The 15,951-nt window shown below is 34.3% G+C and overlaps 1 protein-coding gene across 1 annotated transcript in view; it reads left to right on the top strand.

The window, feature by feature from the left end:
• Window positions 1-1,263: 1,263 nt before the first annotated feature.
• LOC121375214 (RING finger protein 150-like) overlaps window positions 1,264-15,951 on the top strand; it is a 34,405-nt gene continuing 19,717 nt past the window's right edge. The window contains exons 1-2 of the mRNA XM_041502522.1: window positions 1,264-1,905; window positions 13,842-14,101. Of these exons, the coding sequence (XP_041358456.1) occupies window positions 1,398-1,905; window positions 13,842-14,101 (768 nt within the window). The 5' untranslated portion in view covers window positions 1,264-1,397. The remainder of the gene's footprint in view (window positions 1,906-13,841; window positions 14,102-15,951) is intronic.

Raw genomic sequence — 15,951 nt, 5'->3', positions numbered from 1 at the left:
CTAACGTTCCCAGGAGCCGTCCTAAATTCGTTCTCCTAGATATCTCTAAATCCTAGCTATTTATCCCAAAATCAGAATTGGCCTGAGGGAACAAGGCGGCACCTCACGTATCATCTCATAGTCTGACTCTCTTAGAGTCGGTATTATTTCTCTCTGATCGTCAGACTACTGACGCCATCGTCGCCAAAATCGCGGTTGTAAAACCCGCACTCGCAGAGGTATTACGTAACTACTCGCCACATGGCCTCCACAGCGGGACTAAGTGCATATTGGAACGCAAGAATCACGCGAGAAGTATTACGTAACAAGTTGTCCACCTGGGCTACGGGCAATAAACTGCACACGGCACCCTAACACAATTAAAATCGCCACAGGCGAAACAAATTAAGAGCATGTACTGTGACACCAATATAAATATGTAATAAAATAACATAACATCATTCATGTGTCATATAAATATTATGTGTGTGTGTTGTGCGTGTCTCAATGTGTATGTGTGTGTATGTGTGTGTGTATGTGTGTGTGTGTGTGGTCGGTATGTGTGTGTGTGTCTGTATGTGTGTGTGTGTGTGTGTGTGTCTGTATGTATGTGTGTCTGTGTGTATGTGTGTGTCTATGTGTGTGTGTGTGTGTGTGTGTGTATTGACTATATACATTCATTCCAATATAAATATGTAATAAAATAACATAACATCATTCATGTGTCATATAAATATTATATGTGATACAGTACAAATTCCCCCCTCAAGGTTTACATATTAATGTATATACATACATCTATGTATCATGAATTTTTATATTTTCTAACAATTTATTGAGCTTTAAATTTTGCAGTTAACACAGTAATTAATGATTAGAAACAAGTTGAGTAAATATGATTAAAAAATGAGCTCCACTGGTCTATAACTATTGTTGTTGACCAATAAAGCTGATTTCAATTAGATTGTTAATTAATGAAGTAGAATTAAACAAATAATGCTTGTACATGCTGTAGCCATTTCTCAACTGGCAGTTGTTTTGTTTTTTACATGTGGTGTTGGGGGGGGGGGGGGGGGTGTAGTTGTTTTTCTGAAAGAGAAACACGACCGTTTGTTGTCAGTCTGCGGCCCTATCTAGCGACACCATCTTATCCAGAAGTTTGCGCACCTTAAACATTAATAGGGCAAATAAACAAACAAGAACCAGGCCACAGCTGTCCACGTGGTAATGTTTGTAGGGGGCGCACTGAGTCATGTGACGTCACACCCAAACAAGGTTGTGGAAATAAGGGCAAGTCTGTGAAATATGTTTTGTGCGTAAGCTTGTTTGTTTTAGCCGTTTTCTTGCTAAAAGATGGAGAGATTGTTAAGGCATTATTTCAGATCGTGACCTACATTTGGAGGTTGTATATCGAAGCGATGTGGCTCCTTGATAAGGGTTTTCTCACTCGTATCTTGTCTCCTCTCATGTCAAATAATCCAAAATGGCCGCCGATGCCGAGAAAAATGACAGTTCTCGCTACAGTATTTACCATACTTCTTTCAACCAACGTGGTATTGGGAGAAGACTACCAGAGATCCAACTCTGATGAATATTACAAGGCCATTATAAGCTTGACATACAAAGATCCAAAAACCAACATAACAAAACTTGATCCTGGGGAAGAAATAATGGGAAAGTATTCTCCCAAAAGTAAACCAGAGACTGTCGTTGGATTGGTAGTCCAGACCAGAGACCATACTAACAAAACAAATGGATGTAAACCATACAGTATTCAGTTGCCTCACGAAACATGGATTGCTCTTGTGTCAAGAGGAGAATGTCAGTTCACTGAAAAGATTAGATTGGCGACAGTGACATATAATGCGTCTGCCATAGTAATTTACAATGATGGACCCGAAGATGTTGCTGTTATGGAACATAAAGGTATGGAATATAGACTACTACCATATAATTTTATTTGTGTTCACATATACGTGCACACCAGGGGTTTCCCAAGAGACTTTACCCATTGATCTAGCTGGCTGAAAATTAAAAGAGGGCATCCCCCACCATTTCAGAAATTGTTTACAAAAAATTAATAATTTAATTCCAGGGCTAGAAAATTTTGCCATATTATCTAAAACACGCTAAAGCTATAGCTATTTTCCAACAAAATATAAATTATTATGCAATGTTTTTTCCCCAATTGTTCTTAAAAAATGATAAAATTTGCAATTGACGAATCTGGCGAATGTACATATAAATATTAATTCAATTATTTTTCTCTCTACTTACTGTATTTAATTGCTATGCCTTAAATGATTTTGTCCTATTTACCGAGGGCTACCAAGAGCAACTGATAACTACCAAGCGCATGTGCAGAATCTCCTAGAACTACAGAGCATAAGTGCAGAAATACTAAGATTTTATTTGTTCACGATTCAAGCACCACAAAGGTGTACAGGCTCCCATTTTTGTAGTGGGGCAGGCTGTTTTTCGCCCGAATAAAACGAAAATGCCCAATTCTGAATTAAAACATTCATATTAATTAGCTTTAAAGTCAAACAGCTATATAGGATTATTAACAAATCACTACACGTTTTTACATGTTTTACAGCTAATTTTGCAGGTTGAATGAATTAAATAAATTGTAAAAAGATCTTAGGTTAGCACATTTTGCACAACTATTTCTATGATTTTTGTACGGATTCGGGGTTAGACTATTTCTACATATGCCTAGCGTCATAACTCATGTTTTACAACGATTTTGTTTGCCATTTCATGTTATATAATTTAAAAAAAAAAATATTTTTATTAACAAATTAATATTTTCAGCGGGGTTTTTTGTTTGTTCAGTATTTGGTTCGATTTATTCACAATACTTTTCACAAGTAGTACAAGTACGCCAATTATATATACATTTTTATAAACTATTTTAAGAGAAAGAGATTTTATTTTTAATGGTCATTTGTACAATAATTGTAAATATAAAATTATATCTTGACTAGAAAATACAAATTTAATTTTTACCATGTCATGTTAGCGTGTTGGGTCTGGGATACTTGGGCAGTATGTCCCCCAGGATTTGAGTGAACAGAGGGTTAATGAAATAATTTGGGAGCGAGGATGCTAGGGGTCCGGGGATAGTCTTTTCTGTATTTTTAAATTATTATTTTTTAAAGCACTAATACATAATATATAACATAAAGGCCTATTGTTGATTATTTAACTCAACACAAGACTGACAAGTTACATGAAAAGGTATCACTGGTAAAAGAAAATCAAAATCAGCAAGCATAGGTACTTGCACATAATATATAATAATAAATTATTTAACTATAAAGTAGTGTCGGAAATAGAATAACACTGATTTTCATCGATTATTTCTTTCATATTAAACTGACAAGTAAATATTTTTTAAATATCTATTTAATGATACTCTACCTGGGTTATAGCTAAAATGGAACCGTGCCAAAACGGCACCAAGCGAAAACGGAACCTGCGTTGGCTAAAACGGCACCGAAATTTATAGCTAAAATGGAACCTACGATGGCTAAAACGGCACCGTAATTGAATTTTATTTGAAGAATAGTAAATAAGACAAAAAACCCCAACAAAACAACTTAACTCAAATGAAAAGTTATTTATTAAAAGAAAAATTTATTTACGTGCTTCCATCAGATAACTGTTCAAGCACGCTCCCATTGGGAGTCGCCTCTGACAAGAGCCAGACGCCAATCTTGCTGAGGAGAGCTCTTGTGAACTTTTATTTTTCTCAATAAAATAAGTAATGCACTTGGCGCTCTTAATTTACATCACGTTATAATCTATTAATACGTAATATTAGTAGTAACATTACATAAACAGTGTGGCCAGTCTACGTCATCAAAATGGAAAGATTTCCGAATTCAACCCCCCCGCCCCCAACCCCTATTCATCGCTCTGAACCCTAACCCTAATCCTGAAATTAAAAATAAGATAAGTTATATATATTTATATATGGTGCCGTTTTAGCCATGATATGTTCCGTTTTAGCCAACAAAAATGGTTCCGTTTTCGCCAAAGAAAATGGTTCCGTTTTGGCACGGTTCCGTTTTAGCCTGTACCCCTCTACCTAATTTAGCATTTACTTGTTTGGGTTCTCATTGATGTACAAGGTGGTGTTTACTCTTGAAATTAAAAGTAAGATGTCAGTAAACAGGTGATTTGTGCACTTTATTGGAACAGACTATAACAAATTTTGATCAACATGTGTCGATTTCATTTACCCTTAAACAAACTTTTAATTTAAAACTGCCAGTTAACTGAGTATTTTGAATTGCAGCATAAATTATTAATTATTATCAGCATGTTTAATAAATACATTGGAAATTTACACAATCATGCAACCACTTAAAGGTGCTATATCAGTTATATGTGAGCATCTGTTTGTGATAAAGATCTCAAATAAAAATGTATTTTCTACTAGTAGATAAAATTGTTGTTAGAATCATTTATGGGCATATAGTTGAAGGTGGTGTCTTTAAATTTTAAAGCAAAATTCAATTTTAACAAATTTATTTGCATTAGCTGTCATTATGCAACTTGAGATAGCCCCTTTAATACAGGTATAATAGATCACACACTCAGAATGGTTATTGACAGTTTTTGCTAAATGTCTACAACAATTTTGTTTTGGAGAGGGATAGGGCTAAACTGTAATCAGAGACGGCCCCTCACAAGTCACATATTGCAACAGCAATGAAATTGACATATGTCGATCAAAATATGTTATAGTCTGTTCCAATAAAGAGCACAAATCACCTGTTTAGTGACATCTTTCTTTTAATTTCAAGAGTAAACGCCACAATGTACATCAATGAGAGCCGAAACAAGTAAATGCTAAATTCGGTAGAGTATCATTAAATAGATATTTACAAAATGTTTACCTGTCAGTTTAATATGAAAGACATAATCGACGAAAATCAGGTTTATTCTATTTCCGACACTACTTTAGTTATTATTTTATTTTATTTTTCGCTCATACTGAAATTGAAAAAATAAATCTGTAAAGATTTATTTAACCTTTAGACTACTGGATTAATTTTAAACAAAAACCACGTTGAGTGGGTACAAGTTTATAATTTTTACTCACATATATTCACTTAAATGTTTTATAAAAACATGAAATAAAGTTCATATATTAATCAGTAAGTATTATTTTCGTGTCTTTTTTTTTAATTTTTATTATTTTAGATCGGCTAATGGTGATTAAAATTAGGCAAAAAATCTAAAAAGTTGCGTTTACTTACGGACATTTGTGGCCAGCTGTCCAGTATTTATGTCCATTATTCCCGATAACAGTGGTTTTCTGACCAGAATTTTTTTTTAAACCCGAACTAAGATTCATATTGCAATATTTGGTAATTTTCGTTGTTGGTAAAACGATCAAATTTATTATCAAATTAGCTGTCACAATCAGCTATCGATCCCTGAAAATTACGGCGACGTGCCGCCATTGTTGTCAAGCGATGTTAGTATCCAACTGGGATACTGCCCAAAACTTTTAATCTCGAACACTGTATATAGTCTATCAAAAGGAAACCGATCAATTGGCATATAACTTCATAATGAATAAAGTTAAAATTCATATTAATCCTTTGAACCCTGAGCTCCTGGTGTGTTCGGTCACTAAGAATATTTTCTGTCATTAATTTATCAAAATAAAGGCTATTTGAAATAAAACTCCCTACACATGTGTGCGTTTAATTTGGATATTGTAAATGCTACAGTAGTAGGCTACTAATAAAATAAATATCACAAGAAAAATTAATCTGTGAGAAAAACCCCAACATTTTACCAAAATATACGATGTACTTTGTTATCATATTACAAAGCATACAAACATACTTATTGTATATTACAGTACATTTCAACAGTTATGTCAACATGTAAGTCTTGGGGTCAGGACTTTTAGATATGATCTATTCTTATTGCATGCAAACCGCTTAACTTAAAACAATACCGACGACAATCAGTTAACTGACCTTTGGAATTATCCCTGTAGTAATGGGAAAATGTCATTGTTATTTTTATATGCATGCATGCGCTCATGTTAGTGTGAGTTAAATGTACAATATAGATTTTAATTTTGTCCTAGAATAATATAACTTATTATAAGCTAATTAACATTGAATTATCAATTGTCAAAAAGTAGATCTACTAGATAATTATGACATATCCAGTCCATTCAAATAAGCCAACAACTTCCAGATTTTAAAAATACATGCATTGTCTGCAGTGCGTTTTGAGCTCTCGTTTTAGAAAGACACTGCCCAAAACCACAGAAGCTGAGTCTAGCACTATCAAAATATAGAACATGTTCTTCTGCTGCCAGATCTGTAGTTTGCACCAACACAAACGCAGTGTGTTTTGTCACAATTGATTCGGTTTCAGTGTGTTTCATATTTAACTGGTACCATACTCGCCAGACCCTAAATTTGATGGTCACTTAACGGACTACTTTTGTAAAACTCTTAGTCGCTCTTTGCCAATAAAGGTCGCCATGGGCGACTGCTAATTTTCTCCCATGTTTGTGTACATTGCAGTTCTGGAACTGCAGATGATTTCGTCCAAATAAACACCTACAGAAATTAGCAATGTTTAATTGTTTTAAATTAATATGACAGAAATTGGGCGTCATTTTATAATTCTTGCAGTTAACATGTCTTTTCTTTTTTCAATTTTGACAACTTGGATGAAACATACTTCTCTCGGTGGATTAATCACTGAAAATAATCACTAATAAATTGAATTGAGGTCAGTCCCTATTTTGGGAGGTTATGGTCCTGGCAAGAAATTTGCGGGTTCTGTGCAGGAACTGAACGGCACCTATCACCCATCCAAACATGTCAGGTTTACGGGAATCGAATGCTGTGATTGGCCGAAATACTTTACGGGTCATTGGAATTACCAGCAAGGTGCGGAAATGTTTATACATGTACCATTAAAAAAAAATCAAAATGAACCACGGTTCACAAATTAAGAAACGGTGCACTGAACCGTGGGCCTAAAACTGTGGTTTTTGGTAACATATTTTCCCTCAACAGTGATAGATTCTATTAGTACCTGGTCTGTAACCATATATCCTGCGCCATATAACAGTTTTTAAGATGCAGGGTTTATGCTGTCGCTTGTCAAATTGTCAAATGCGAATGAAAGTTGAATTTGGCGAATATATTTCATACTGAGTGATTCACCAAAAAGCTAATTAAAAAATAATCTGTCATTAATAGATATACCGCCTACCAATGTTTGGCAAAATGACACTTGAATTCCAGGGCTCGAAACTGCCAGTTGCCAGGTCAAACAATTATTTTAAATATTAAAAAATAATGGCGTTAGTTGCCCCAAAAATATTATTTGAGCGATCTTCTTTCTATAGCATATCATTTTATTTGCATATATTTTATTATACATGATGGGGCCAGTGGTAAAGTATAATATATTGATCCCTGTTGCTGGACCCATTGGGCTATTTCTCATTCCAGCCAATGCTGTGGTATTGTTGTGCTGTCTTGTGTAGGATGGTGCATTTAAAATATCCCTTGCTACTAATCGAAAAAAATGTAGCATGTTTCCTCTTTAAGATTAAATGTCAAAATTATCAAATGTTTGACATCTAATGTCCAATGATTAATAAATAAATGTGCTCAAGTGGTGTCGTTATTGGTTAAACAAAACAAATGTTAACTTGAGTGATGGTTTTAAACTAAGCAGCTAAGCCTAATTCTTATAATATTTCGTACCAAACATAGCTGTATCAAATCTATTTTGAAAAATACCCAAACAACAAACTATCAAATTGCATCTTCATGTATGTTAATCTCCTTTTTGATAATGTCGGGTTGAATACACAGCCATCAACACAGGCAATTTCTTAAGGGTTCTAGTGGCTGTCAGTATCAATTTGTGTAACCCGTATTTCATCCCATCAGTGTATACATATAGTGCATTTAGGCCAATCTTTCACTAGTCTGACAGTCATTAAATTATGGTACTACTTAACTGTGGTCCTTATTGTTCTTTTGTTGTCACTTAGAATAGAAATAGCAGGTATCAGTGAAATTATAGATGGCTTAGTGTTGCAAATATCATGTGACATAATCGTGTTGATACTGAAGCCTAGTTAATAAATAAATAACAAAAGACAATCTAATATTAACCAAGCTTTCAAACACATACAAGGTTACCAACTCGCACAAATTAGATTAGAATTGTCATCCGATAACAGGGTTCGGACTTAACAACAGCACCCACAGCAGTTGCCGTCATGACATAAATTGCTGTAGGTCTGGGGTATGGCCTCAGATTACAGTTATCTTCCCATTTGGTTGTCCAAAATCCGGAAGTTTGACCGCGCAAGTAGTCTGCTGTTTGACTGTGATTATTTCATGGCAGACAGCTATGAAGTGGCAACTGTTTGACTGAAGTGACAGGGGATAGCATGTAGTTTGTAAACATGTGTAACTTGTTGACATTGGAGACTTGTTTGTGGTAATTCCGGCCCATGCAAAAGTAGTGCTTTTTGTGTAAAATGGGTGTACTCCGGCCTGGTTTAGAGGGTGTGTCTGTTTAAACCAATATGCTGGGAGAAAGAGCTGGACAACAGGGGTTGTCCTTTTCAGGGTATGTGTCCCCCATGCAGGCAAAGGTACATACAAAACTTCACGGGCCTGCATATATTAATAAAAATGTTATAGCCACTAAGGCTATATAGAAACATATAGCGAAATTAATTGTGGTCTGCGGCCTGATATAGTTCACACATTACACTGGTTAAATGCATGATTCTGATGAAAGTATTATAACCAGAGAGGTGAAATTACACTGACTGATTGTGCATACCACAAGGAATATGAAAACTAATTTATTTATTTTCTAAATATTTTATTAAATTAAAAAACATTTTTTTTGAATTTATTAAAAATTAAAATTAAAATTTTCAACTTTTAAATTTCAATATCCTCCAAAATAGCATAAAATGACCTCTGATGTTACTACAGGTTGTTGCAATATTTTTTAACAGTTTTGAGCTAATAATCTGGTAAAAAAGAGCAAAAGTTGGATTTTGTTAGTCAATATTGAGATTTTAATTTTTTTTTACATATTGAATTTTAATGAGTTTCTCAATTATTGCAATTGGACAGAAGATCCAAATATAATGAATATATCACTACTAAATGTAATTAAACACTTTAAATAAATAGTATACAGTTTTTAACAAGATTAAGTACACTAATAATACATTTCACCTACATTTATGTAAATTACACACTTCAGTCATTTTTCAAAAATGGTCTTTTATCCTTAGAAAATCTAATAGGCTAATATTCTATGCTGTCTGAATGTATTTATTGTGTTCAGTAATCAGATGCTGGTATACTTGTCAAGTTTATTGCAGAAAATGTGCTAAAAAGGTTAACATTTGGCTTGTAATACATATGGCAGAATAATCCATAATGCATATTCAGTGGTCATTACTACAAACATCCTTCCAATCAAGAAATACTACACTGAGGTATCCCAGACACTGGCACATGACTACACTTGTTAACAGTTATCACTGGAAACTGAAAAATATGGTGCAAGTACCTCTTGGTAGGATTTATATCAGCATTTTGTGACAAAATCTTCATTTTCAAAGTTGTCGTCAACAAAAAACATATTATGGTGTATACCTAAGTAATATCTGTAGGGCATATTCATATTAATATGCATTTATATGGACTGTTTTGCCTTTTACAAAGTGGCTACATGTCTAATACAGTAAATGAAGTAGATTAAGTAAATACAGCAGGTCAAAATTGAATATGAGGCCTATCATGTCTAATTTTCCCTGAAATTAGTGTGTAAACATTTGTTGCAAATGGCCCCTATTTTGTGACTTTCACCATCCCTCTGACACGTTTCTAATAATGTATCATGAATTCAGTCACCATATCTTTACTAAGCCTCCACTTATCATATCTAAAATGCAAAATTTTACAGTTTTAGATTTTTTTGTTTTTCAAAAATTTAAATTTAAGTTTAATATTTCATTAAAAATGAAGTAAAATCTAATGATTGATTTTTTTTCCTTTAAATATTTCAAAATCTTTCCAAGACAACACTGTGCAGATAGAACATATGTAGAAGAAAAAATAGCTGCTCATTGTATGAAGAAATTCCAAAATTTGATAAAGTTATTACATTTTGAAGTTGGTGTCCCTCAAGTTTCCATTGCTAAAATTGGCCATGGCAAGGCACTGTTTTAACACAGCCTATGTATACTCTCAGTTTAAAGGTGACATACCGATACTTACTGAGCATTGCTTTAATATGTATATCTTTGGAATGCATTAGTGTGGGCCAGTTTTTAGGGGAAAAAATGGACTGATAGGCCTCAGATTACAGTTATCTTCCCATTTGGTTGTCCAAAATCCGGAAGTTTTACCGCGCAAGTAGTCTGCTGTTTGACTGTGATTATTTCATGGCAGACAGCTATGAAGTGGCAACTGTTTGACTGAAGTGACAGGGGATAGCATGTAGTTTGTAAACATGTGTAACTTGTTGACATTGGAGACTTGTTTGTGGTAATTCCGGCCCATGCAAAAGTAGTGCTTTTTGTGTAAAATGGGTGTACTCCGGCCTGGTTTAGAGGGTGTGTCTGTTTAAACCAATATGCTGGGAGAAAGAGCTGGACAACAGGGGTTGTCCTTTTCAGGGTATGTGTCCCCCATGCAGGCAAAGGTACATACAAAACTTCTCGGGCCTGCTGATATTAATAAAAATGTTATAGCCACTAAGGCTATATAGAAACATATAGCGAAATTAATTGTGGTCTGAGGCCGTATCACTGACAGGATAAAATATACTGCCATTGGTAAAGCTCTTCAATGATGTCAAGATGTAGACACAATTTTATGCATTTAAAATAGACTGCATACAGCAAAATAACCTTTTACGCATGTTTTTGGCAATTGTCACATTGAGGCTCAAAGTTGTTGTTGGTGGTCCGTTTTATCTGAAGCAATTCATTTTAAAATATTTTTTACAGTGGGTGACAAATTCGAGCCCTGTAATAAGGAAACAGCACATTGATTTATTAATCATAGGTTATTTGATGTCAAACATTTTTTTTTTTTTACATAAAGTCTTAGACAAGAAATCTGCTACATTTTTCCATTAGTAGCATGCAATCTTTTATAGGTACCATCCCACAGAAAGGAGAGCACCTACATGTAGCACAGCCTTTGATATACCAGTCGTGGTGAACATGTATTAATGGATTAAATATGTTATCAGAATCGTAAGAAATATTGTATCGTAGTTACAAATGCCATATCTTACTATTTTTATATTTATTTGTGATAAATAACTATTAATTAATGAATGCCACACATGCTATTTGCATTAATTGCTCAGGAATATCAAAATTGTGTGCTGTATATGTAGTTACATTCAGTACGATTAGATTCCTGATATATAACTCAGGGATTTACCTTGTTTTTCTGAAATGGGGGTCCCTTGGACTCACCTCTTTCTTTTCTGGGGTCCCAACCTGAAAACAAAGGGTCCCAAAACCACACAAACGACAGAGAGCTGCAGACAACAAATCACGTGTATACTATATGTTTCATTAAAGTAAATTTAACAAGCTGTGTGGTTGTTTTTCCTTTCGGGAAATCAGTGTCAGTATTCATTGTTTATTCTTTCAAAATAAACATTTCACTTTGATCTGTATAATTATTTGAACCATTTCCTGCAAGCTAAATGACACTCACAATACCATGTGTTATTTATGAATCGTGCTACTTGTTTGTTAATGCAAATCAAAACATTTAACCAATTTGTTTTATTCGCCCGGGAATTTCCGATTGTGTTTGACCTGTTGACGAGAAGTTCCGAATGATCGCAAATCCGCAATCTCTTTCCGGAAATTACCAACTTTACCCGATTAAGCGCAGCAAAGGATAAAGACGCAGTGTTCCCAGAGATTAAAACTTTTTGTTCTCGATATGGGGAATCCCCATTTGAATACGCAGTTTATAGGTAGAAAAGAAATAGTGTGTTACACAGAATGATTGATCTTTGATAGTGGACAGGGTTACTGAAAATGTCAAATATTTTATGCGTCCCACGGGACGCAGTATCTCTATTTTTGCGGGTCCAGTTAAGTTTTAATGCGTCCTATACGCAAGTTTTGTGCGTCCGGTAAATCCCTGTATAACTGATCTTATGAAATGCAGAAAATTTAGTATCATCTGGTAGATAGGACCTTCATAGCCAGATAATTTGCTCAAATGAGCAAATACTGGCCTTGGTGGTATAGTGGTTACGCCATTGGAATTAAAACTGGTAGGTACTGTGCTAGCATCCCGGTAGCAGCTCCCACCGAAAGCGAGTTTAGGAACTAAATGGGCGACTACACTGACTTCTCTCTCACACAAACTAACAACTAACTCAGTGACCCACTGTCTGGACAGTCAACCCAGATAGCTGAGATGTGTATCCAGGACATAAGTTACAGAGTGTACGTGTACCAGTATTACAGAGTGTACGTTTACCAGTATTACAGAGTGTACATTTACCAGTATTACAGAGTGTACGTTTACCAGTATTACAATGTACATGTACCCGTATTACCCAGCATTTTATTTAGAAATGACACTAAATGTAACTAGCGAAGTTGGACTGCTTGTTTTCACACAAAGTGACAGGTCAGTTATACCAGGATAGGATGTAAACAAAATGTGCTAAAATGCCCATAAAGATAACGTTATTTACAGCAGTTTAAGTTGATAACATTTATAAATATATTCTTTGCGATTTACAGATTAGTGATTTTAAATATCATATTAACCAATATATCTTTTCGACTTGGCAAAATGATTGTGACATTGCGGCCACAAACAAGATTCATTCTGTCAAGCCAGTCCTGAGAGTGGCAGTCATCCTACAGGCGGTGCATGAAGGATGAAATAGTCTTGTGCCGTGCCCGCATATTTGATGCATTCATTTATTTTAACACTAGTGCCAAGTACTCAAAATAAATACCAAAAATTACCATATTCATTCAACTTACAGGTGTTAGTGTACATTGAACACTTCCATGTTGATTTTTAAATTTTCATTAATTTGTATATACTTTTAATAATGTAGCATATCTGCTACATTGGGCATTTAAGGAAAATGTAGCATATATGTTACATGTTATTAATCTTGTAAAATACAATATTATAGCATATATTTGTATCGAAAATAAACATTAGTCCAAGACCATACGGTGAAATAAATTTTGTCTCAGAAACTTGATAGAAAGGAAGTTGCCTTTGTGCCCTCTTTTGAAGGAAACGTTTGCCGTCGTGTCAACTTGCCTTGGCGCCCTAATTTTTTTTTCTTAAACCAAAAGCAACACTTGTCGTACCCCCCCCCCAATTTAAATTTGACCCCTGCATGTGTTTGACATCCACTAGCGAAGATTAATAAATCAATGTACTCTAGTGCTGTAGTTAAACAAAACAAATTTAACTTGTTAACAAACAATTTTAAAACATAAAAAACTGATGTTTTGAATTCTAAAATGTTTTTTTAAGATTATTATTATTACAAAAATATTCAGTAAAGTATAGCATTAAAATGATAATGTGCATAACTTAGTTTTTTAATCTTGTATGTAGGTGCTACATGTAAGTTACTAACTATAGACTGAATTTACAAATCCTGTTTTTTTTTTTTAACCACCAGTGTTTAAACATTGTAAATATGTGTAGTACCAAAACAGGCTTTGTATGTTCATCCAGAAACGTTTACGTTTAATTTGTTTATACAAATTGTTATGTAAATGGTTTTTTTTGCAGTTCCTGACAGTGTTGCCATTGCAATATCCCAGTCAGATGGGAATCGCATTTTGCAGTTGTTGGACTTGAATTTGCGAGTGTACATGAACATCACCAAAGGATCGAAGCAACATATTTCAAACCCACAAACCAGCATCAGCAAGACGTCTGTGTTGTTTGTATCCATATCATTCATAGTGCTCATGATTATCTCCCTTGCCTGGCTCGTGTTTTACTACATCCAACGTTTCAGATATGCTCACGCCAAGGAACGATTAGCTGTAAGTATTAAATCATTAATGGAGTTATGCTTGCATGCTTGTTAGAGTGACGGACTGGTTTTTCACTATTGAAGTCATTTTTAATAATTGAAATCAAACATTACTTATATTTTATTGTTATTTAAGAATATCCATTTCCATACAACCAAAGTGTTTATGTCATCCTGATATTTGTAATGCCACTAAAAGCATTTTTCATGTCTCACTACTCAGATCACTTCCGGGTAAGAGTTCATTCATCACGGTCCACTATAGTTCCTAAATGTGACACGTTATGGTTCACATATTCACTTCTAGGAAATGGTGAAGAATTAAAACAATGTGTATGTTTAATGGTAAGCCTTCTGGCTGTATTTTACCCATGTTATTTTGTAATATTGTCCATCGACCTTTTGGGACATGGGTGTACAGCTCAAGAAACAGCCAGAGTGAATCGGTTAATGAACCACCTGTTCGGACCGGTATTACAGCCAGATGTGGTCATATATATAGCAAAAAACAGACGGAAATGTTCTCAATTTTGGAGTGAAAATAAATGCTTATATAATGTATGTTCGCAATGGTGTATGTTGTTAGTTCCAATGAGAACCCGTTTTATTGGCAATCTTCGTTTGAAGTTGGGCAATTTAACATGGGTTTCAATGGCAGATGACATCTGTGTAGTGAGACCTAATTACAAAAATGCAGCCATAGGTAATTTTCCCCTTTTAGGGTTACAGACTTTTTTGACTAAATATTGTAACTTTTGGCAGATGTATGTATGTTACATGTTTGTAGAGCAGCCAAACTATTTTACGGGTTCAAACAAGGGTCTGTGACTTCAAAATATATATTGGTTGGCAAATATCAGTTTTGAAAATAATTTGTTTTGCAACTGTGATGTACATGTTTGCTTTTGACAATAAAATTTGCTAAAATCATTGCAGATTTATTATAATATGTAGTTCTAAGAATTGGTATTCATATCATGAATATGAATTTTGGTGATTTGTTATTATTATTATTTTTTACATGTATTCTATGTTAAACTCTTCTAAATTGTAACAGTGGGGTTTTTTGTTTGTCAAGCGTACACCCTTATAAAGAAGTAAGCGAAAACAAGTTGTTTTGAATTCCAAGCACCTATTCGGTACGGTTAAAGTAGCCACCTGTGTTTGGCAAGCAGTCTGCTACTTTCAAACAATTAATGCCCTGAGGGGTCTTCCCAGACTAATTTGAATGCTGGACAAAACCTAGAGGGACTGACTGTGGTGAGATGGTATGGAATCATATTTGATTATCAAATGTTTGATCGCATTATAAGGTATAAAATGTAGGAGAAGATGGTGTCATCGACAATTGTTCAGTAATTATTTAATATACAAGGATTAAATGCAATGTGTCTGGCAAAATGTTTAAAGGTTAATGTTATAACCAGACAAAAAATGTTTTGCCAAGTTGCAGTCAAATATCAGCAGATGATATTACATTGGCTTTCATTTCCAATAAAAGCTATTTCAATTTTATAAAATGTATTGAAGTTTGGCTAAAAAGAAAAACGACTAGATTAGTGACGTAAGTAGTAAGAGGTTTTTTTTCCCAGACTGCAGCTATGTATGACATGGAAAATGCTTATGAATGATTTCACATAATGCAGCCCTCTATGTTGCAACCATTGTTTTCATTTGGCGACTATAACCTTTTATACTATCTCTATAAAAAATAGAAGTAGGCACCATCTGGCTCCTAGATGGAAAAGTTAATCAAGAGGACTATAATTAATAATGAATCTGTTATCCTTTTAAAACCCCCAAAATCTTTGGTGTTTTGTGAAACAGTTGGAATGCTTACTCGAAAGCAAAAGTAGAAAT

Source organism: Gigantopelta aegis, chromosome 6, assembly GCF_016097555.1.
Source record: "Gigantopelta aegis isolate Gae_Host chromosome 6, Gae_host_genome, whole genome shotgun sequence".
Classification (NCBI taxonomy): Eukaryota; Metazoa; Mollusca; class Gastropoda; order Neomphalida; family Peltospiridae; genus Gigantopelta; species Gigantopelta aegis.
This window is presented reverse-complemented; position numbering and strand designations above follow the sequence as displayed.